The following is a 7,382-nucleotide window of genomic DNA, read 5'->3' as shown; positions in this document are numbered from 1 at the left end:
TCTCCAGCCAAGCACAGACGGGGTCACGGGGACCCCATCCTGGAAGTCTCACAACACCAACAACACCCAAACTCTTCGTGATCTCTTTCACGCCTTTTTGCCAAGTCATATGCTGTCCACCTCGCGGTTTGCGCCATCCTGAAGGAGGCACGGAGAACAACACTCGTCTTGGTAGACGGTGTTTCGGCATGAGTAGCACATGACCGAGCCATCGCAGTCGATGATGCTGGATGTTTTCCCGGAATGAGGTGTCTGCAGCACAACCAAATACCCGTTTTCTAATCACCTCGTTACTGATACGCTGACGCCAGCCGAAACCAGCCACGCTTCTGATGCATCGGTGGTCGAAAACCTGAAGAGGCCTCACATCATCTACCCGAAGAGGCCATGTCTCGCAACCACACAACAACACAGCCCTTACTGTAGCCTGGTACACACGACCCTTCAGATCCAGTGAGATGCCTTTTTGACGCCACAAGTGACGCTCTGTCAGAGCAACTGTCATGTGAACGGCTTTCAAGATCGCTCCAATATTACGTTGAGACGAACTTCACTAAAAGGTGAAGTAAAAAATCTAGGAACTCACTCGCAGCCTTGAGCAGCTCTGAATGGAAGGCAGCAGCGGCCGTTGGCGAGGGCGACTGACTGAGGGCTGCAGCAGCAGCTGCAACTGCAGCTACGGCCGGGGAGGATTTTGACTGAGAGTTTGCAATGGAGTCGAATGTATGAGAATTGGGAGCCATCGAAGTCGCCTCGAGTGGGGTCAACTGCGGTGATTGCTGGAGCGAAGTGGTGGGGTGGGCAACACCCCACAACGATCCCGTTGAACCAGGTGATCCAGTAGCCGAGGCAGCTGCAGCCTGAATTGCTGCGTCATACAGTGGACTGGCCATAAATGCACTCAAAGAAGGGTGCAACCCGGTCAGGGCAGGTAGCAACGGTGAGGATGGGTTCAGTGGAGCATCTGCAGAACGCTGTACAAGAAAAGGAAGTCAATTTAGGTGTACGACTGCCAGAGGATATAACAACTAAACTCACGAAAGCTCACACACCACAGAGCTAGTTACCAGAGTTTTAAGTCAATCCATGTAAGACGATAAAACTTTTTCAGAGCGATCCAGAATAAGGCTTCGCTAGCTGGGGATGACCGGTGCTTACCGAATTCGAGTTGAGCGCAAACGGACTGAGGGCCGAATTAGAGATCACCGGAGAGGACAACAGCTGATGTGGGGTCGTTGGCTTTGGAGTAGTGCTGGTTGATCTGGAGTTCTTCGGTGTGACACCACCCACAGCAACCGGATGTAGTCCAGGTGAATGAGACAACAACGGACCATGAGGAGAATCCCATGAATTCCGAAACACCGGGTACTGAGGTTGCTGCTGCCGTGCTGTGGCCGCGCCGCTGCGGCGGCAGCCGCAGCAGCGGCGGCGGCAGCTGCATACTGTGATGCAGTTGGCGGGAATGAAACGCCCCGTGCAAAGGGGAGAGGAAGTACTGGACAAATAGGGACGATAGAATAGGAAAATTGAATTAGAACGGTGAGGCCAACTAAGGGAGATTCGCTTAAATTAGTAGAAAAAACCTGACGTAACAAGAAGAACGAATACGGGGACTTCTTCGAAGACCGTTGTTCGCGCGATTGGCACTGCGTTATTTAGTGTTGTCCTACAGATGAAAGAAATGTCAGCCAAGGTGAAACTGAACACAAAGTCTCTCAGCGATGCTACATGAGAACAAGAATCCACACTCGTTCGTCCATCCTAAATCAGCGCGTGCTAGTCAGGGCACGCGGACGATCAGTCATAACCTCAACAGTACAGTAATCTACCACCGGTTCGGATGAGGAACCAAAATCCGATGTTGGCGCTGAAAATCATTCGAAGGAAAGCAAAAATGGCGAGGAATCATAACCTGAGAATGAAGATGAAATCGCGTAGTTGTAACAAACAGCCTCTACGAAAAAATACCTAACCATCTAAACATATTCAGGATCCGTTATGGATGACACGATGCGAATGCTACGTGATAATCCTAAAACCAGGACTTCCATCCATACAGATTCGATAGTATGCATGTCTTTGTGACTTCATGCATCGGAGCTAGTCAGCCAGCTGTTCCGCACTGGTGTGCCTGTGTCTGTAACGCTTATCGCTCACATACTGTGACTTATACCATAGTCGTATATACGCAGAAGTTGCGCTCGGTATTCAGCGAGTCCATTGGAATGCTAAATTGATGTCTGGCAATAACTACAAGTGATAAAGTGTGTATGATCAACTGAAACAGCAACAGCACATCATCACAATGCTCACAATCGGCTCAGCTACCGCTGATAGAATGGCCGTGTATTTTTCCAAATCATTCACTATTGACATGGATTGATTTGTGTAAGACCTGGAGCGAAATTTGGCAGAGCCAATGGATCCGTCTGTCGGATAAAGTAAGCTGGACGGGTTAGCGGCATATTAATGACGGAGCTCGAGATAGCTCCGTGGTTAGGACTTGACTGAAGTGTCTATAGTTTGAAACCAACCTCCACATCTCTACTGCTCTGGCCTGGACAACCTGGCTGCATCTCACCTTTTGTGCTTCTTTCGAGTTGCATGGTAGCCAGGCACTGAAAGGATGTTACAGCTGAACGATTTAGTTATGTTTTTATATTTATGACAGATGCATGGTTAGGGTCCTGAACAGCTTGAGCTATCGTTGAACTGCTGGACATAATGACCAGGGAAATTAAGCAAGGAAATCTCGTTTTATAAATCAGAGGTACTGAGCTTTATAGGTTTACGAAAATTCTTGGTGGAAGCAGTTTTGAACTTTAGTTGTTCGGATTTGGTTGAGTGGGATTCGTCCAGCTCTTGATCGGTTTCCGAGCTATCTACGCCCCGAGCTGTTGTTTGTTTTTTTGTTCCGGTTATTCATCTACATCGCTGAATAGAAACGGACTTTACTCAATGGATAAAGTTGGTCTGCGTTCACCTCCAGTTGTACATGGCGAGGTAACACAGTGGTTGGTCGGCAAAGCTTGAACCGAGCTCGGACGGTGCACATGCACACCACCATCGTTTGAAAATTCTCCCCCAGCCTTGGTGCAATTATTCTGGTATCCATGTGATGTGACTGAAGAGCGAGTGTCTAACTGAGAGCTAATCACACTGCCGATCAGTCCTTCGCGGCCAAACGGCTGTGTTCAACCACTGGTCGGAAGTCTGAGCTTTGTGAGATGTGCACTACTGATGAATTCTAATAAGGATGAAACGGCTGCACCGCGCTACTCAACTTTTAAGCATAGATTTGCTTGAATGAAAGATGAAAACTCCTCCTCAAACCTCCTCGCATTACCATCAGAAAACAATTCCGCTATCGAAAGGATCGAGTGATTGTGCGACATGAATTAGTAACAGCTTTGTAAAGTGTCGGAGATATAGCATATCTCCTTTTAATTAGACCAGAATCAGAGCCACAACAGGATGCATGAAGCTTAAGTCGACAGGATGCAAAAAAACACGCAGCAAAGTGTCTCTTCGGTGTGGTCCTCACGCGCGGGAAAACCTATTTGTGGAACGACAGACATTGACAGAGTGACAGTAAAGTGAAGGCCACCGTGAAAAAACGTTTGCTGAAACCCATAGGTGAAGGAAGGTAACGGTAAACTCTGCATTCTATTGTGTCCAACAGTAGTCAATTTGAGAAGCATGATATCGTCTTCTTCAAGTACTGCTTTTGTATGTCCTTGACTTTGAAATCCTCAGAACGCAAATGATCAGTGTGAAGCAGAATTACAGAAAGAACCTACGGGAAGGGCGTCGGTGATGGTCTATGGCGAACACGTTAATTCAGGTAATCGTAAAGTTCGAAATGAAAAATGACAGTAGAAAGTTACTAAGATCAGTTCAAAGTCGAGTAAACTAAAGTGAATAGCCATATTTAACGCAATCTCTGGCCTGATAAAAAAAATCGTTCAGCTGTAGCGCCCTTTCGGTGCCTGGCTGCCATGCCACCCGAAGGAAGCACGAGGGCTGGGATACTGTCAGGTTGCCCAAGCCTAGACAGGGGAAGTCGAGTGGCGGAGGTCGGGTTCGAACCACGGACCTTCCGGTCAGTAAATTCGCGCTCTAACCACTTGAGCCATCTCGCCCCCCTCTGGCCTGATACCACATAATACTCGCCTCGTGTCAGTCCGGATTCGGCATGGTGATCAACATCATCCCTCTAGGAAAAGGACAACTCAGTAAGCGTACGTATCACCTGTCCGGGGAGCTGTATTTTGTGGTGCTGGAGGCATTCCTCAATAAGAGTATTAGTTACACCACCAAAACTACGTTTCCTAGTTTATACGTTGCAATTTCACCGATGAGAGCCTGTGCATGAAACATGGATGTTCAGGGATGGGGGGGAGACTTCGGTTGCTCGTCCCTTTAGGCCATGCTTCACAGTCACCAACAAACTAGCCTGGAAGAGCTGAACACCATCATTATCAGTTGTAAGAACCAGGTACTTGTCGTACGGTGGTTGTAGCTGCCACAATTTCGTCCATCGAAGGTAGGGTAGGTAGCTGCGTATCGGAGGCGGGAGCCGATAGTTTGGTGCGTAAGTACTGGTCTGTCAGTGTACTTTTAAGTGAGTTAATTGAAAAGGGAGCTATGCATTGCAGGCAATAGCTCGGATGCATGAACGCCATTGAGGGTGCGACTGGACCTTGTCCGACAATATCTCCAACCATTGATCTGAAGAGCCGAACGATGTAGCCATGACAAACAGTACAAATTCTCATGTTGAGTACATCTGTAAACCGTGTAGCACAGATCCCAGAGATTTTTAGGAAAGTCCCAGTGGGTCTGTCTCGAAAGCATGCCTAAAATGAAGTGATTATAGCTGGATAACAGATTTCTGGTTGGTTCCAGAAAAAAATCAGTTAAGAGAAGCTTTGGACCTTATTAGGTTCAGCTGTAGCACCCTTCCGGTGCCTGACTGCCATGCCACTTGAAGGTTTCACGAGGGCTGGGATACTGCCAGGTTGCCCAAGCCTAGACAGGGGAAGTCGAGAAGCAGAGGTGGGGTTCGAACCATGAATCTTTCAGTCAGTAAATTCGCGCTCTAACCACTTGGGCGATCTCGCCCCGGACCCTATTAGGTGGTGTTGATAAACGTCTTTTGCGCTATTGCATACAGGTTTCACGCTGCCAGCTAGAGGATCATTTGATGGTCGATCCTACCGAAGTAGCTGGCTAATTTCAGTGCAGTAACCTTTGTGCCCAAGAGAGGTCATCAGGGGAAACAGTAAGTATTGTTATTTATTAATAAGAGCATCGCATATTGGATTGTAGCTGACTCGCAGCACCATCCTTAGAGGATAATACGACGAGCGATGAGATCACTGGGGACACAGGTTGACGATTATCAGTGATGGTGCGGTCAAACTCTGTAAGCTAAACAATAATAAGCAAGACGTCACTCTTTCATCAAACTGCTCACAATAGAAACACACGGAAAGCGGTTACCGAAATTCCACAGCTAGCATATGATAACCCCGTCGTCAGACCCAGTTAATCGAACATGCGTGAACTAACCCCGCCAGGGGCGAAGAGCTTCCCTGTCGCTTCTTTGTGGTGTATCATAGTGCATGCATGTATATAGAAAAGTCAGTGCGTGTGCACACAGCAGCATACAACCCAGTTGTTGAAATAAGAAATGGTAACCGCACCCGGTTATAGGCAGTGTGAATGATGAATGGAGAGTGGGCGCAACTGGGTCGATGGATTCATTCAGACCACGCAGAGTACTGAGTGCATATTGGAACTCACTACGATTCGTCCCAGTCATAGACGTTCTGAAAATGAATGTTGCATCCTGAGACTTCGTTAGCGGACCCGTGATGGTGAATAAAATTGAATGTGTATCGCTCAGTTAAGCGCATGAGATGACGATTTCTTCACTCGGCTAAGGACTATGGATAATCCGCACGAACCTACCGATCATCAAGGGAACAGATCAACACCATATGAGAACTGATAAGCTACAGAAGGGAGTCTACAGGGCTCAGTAGTTACTGGGATGCATCGTTGTTTGGGTTGGCTAATTTTCATCGAACTTCTGCTCCATGATTAAAGTGTATCTTCTGGACTCACTGGAAATACCGTCCACTTCGCTGTGTTCTTGTAGTACAAGATGATGAACGGTGCCCACGACAGGACAAAGAATAAGACAACCAAACAGATTTCAAACACATCCACTTTACAATTTTTGTGTACCCGTTAATTAAGACAAAGACGCTTCCCTGGGCTGAGGATGCGGTGGAAAGAGCTGACGAAATGTCGAAAACGGTAGAACGAAGGCAGATTAAAAACATCATAAACAAAAGATTCAGCTGGGTTCCAGGTGAGTTTCGTATGCAGATGAGTGTATAAGTCGAATTTCGTACAACGAGTTCAACTAGAACACGAGGTTGACGGAAACCCGGAGACTGCACCCACCTGGTGAGGCCCAAGAAGGACGAAACCAGTCGTGGACTGTTGAAGAGTTTTCAGCAACCCTATGAGTAGTGTATTACGTCTACAAAAGGCAGAAACAGGTGTACACTAACTGCATCAGTCGGTCAAACTAAAAAAAACGCTTTTGGCCACAAACGAGGGTGACTTTCGAATTTATAAGAGTGAGCGTGATGCATCTCTTTACGAGAACGCTCCCTCCAATGCAAGCTGTTCTTCATGGTCAAAAATTGCGCGATTTACTTGGAGGTTCGAAGGTTACAGATCCATTCCAGGCGCACGTAAGGTTGCATTGACCTGTGTTACCTAACTTGGTCGAACCAGTGCAGATCAGTTAGCGATTTCGCACAGCGATGCATGGTTAATCCAAGCTGCTTTTAAATCCCAAACGATTACACAATTAGAAATAAGATTTTCCATTTTTCGCTCCCGTGACCCTAGGCGGCATTGCAGAGGCTGACCCTGTGCTTGGAACTTACCAAGGGGCTGCGCAGTAAATATCATATAAATTGTGCCGCGGGGGGGGGGGGGCTCAACTGGTTAGAGCGCGAATTTACTGACCGGAAAGTCCACGGTTCGAACCCGACCTCTGCCTCCCGACTTCCCCTGTCGGGAGGTTGTCTGTCTGGTTGCCCCTGGCAGTATCCCAGCCCTCGTGCTTCTTTTGGGTTGCATGGCAGCCAAGGGGAAAGGGTCTTCAACCACCGACAGCACCTGCTCAAACTGCTCGAAGAAGTGACGCGTGCCCCGTTGAAGCCGCGTCAAAGAATCGATAACACGAGGAACTACCTGATACCAAGGCTGACACATTCGCTCGTGCTCGGTCAACATTGGACAACTACATCAGACAATATATTCGTGGCTGGCTACGTCTACCGGAGGGCACCCCG

General features: G+C 47.9%; 1 protein-coding gene across 1 annotated transcript in view; it reads right to left on the bottom strand.

The window, feature by feature from the left end:
• Nucleotides 1–7,382, bottom strand: part of T265_01655 (hypothetical protein) — a gene marked incomplete at both ends in the record, with an annotated part of 59,643 nt that overhangs the window by 25,300 nt on the left and 26,961 nt on the right. Inside the window, 3 exons of the mRNA XM_009165721.1 lie at nt 28–486; nt 587–974; nt 1,159–1,442. Of these exons, the coding sequence (XP_009163985.1) occupies nt 28–486; nt 587–974; nt 1,159–1,442 (1,131 nt within the window). The remainder of the gene's footprint in view (nt 1–27; nt 487–586; nt 975–1,158; nt 1,443–7,382) is intronic.

This window comes from Opisthorchis viverrini (assembly GCF_000715545.1).
Source record: "Opisthorchis viverrini unplaced genomic scaffold opera_v5_18, whole genome shotgun sequence".
NCBI lineage: Eukaryota > Metazoa > Platyhelminthes > Trematoda > Opisthorchiida > Opisthorchiidae > Opisthorchis > Opisthorchis viverrini.
This window is presented reverse-complemented; position numbering and strand designations above follow the sequence as displayed.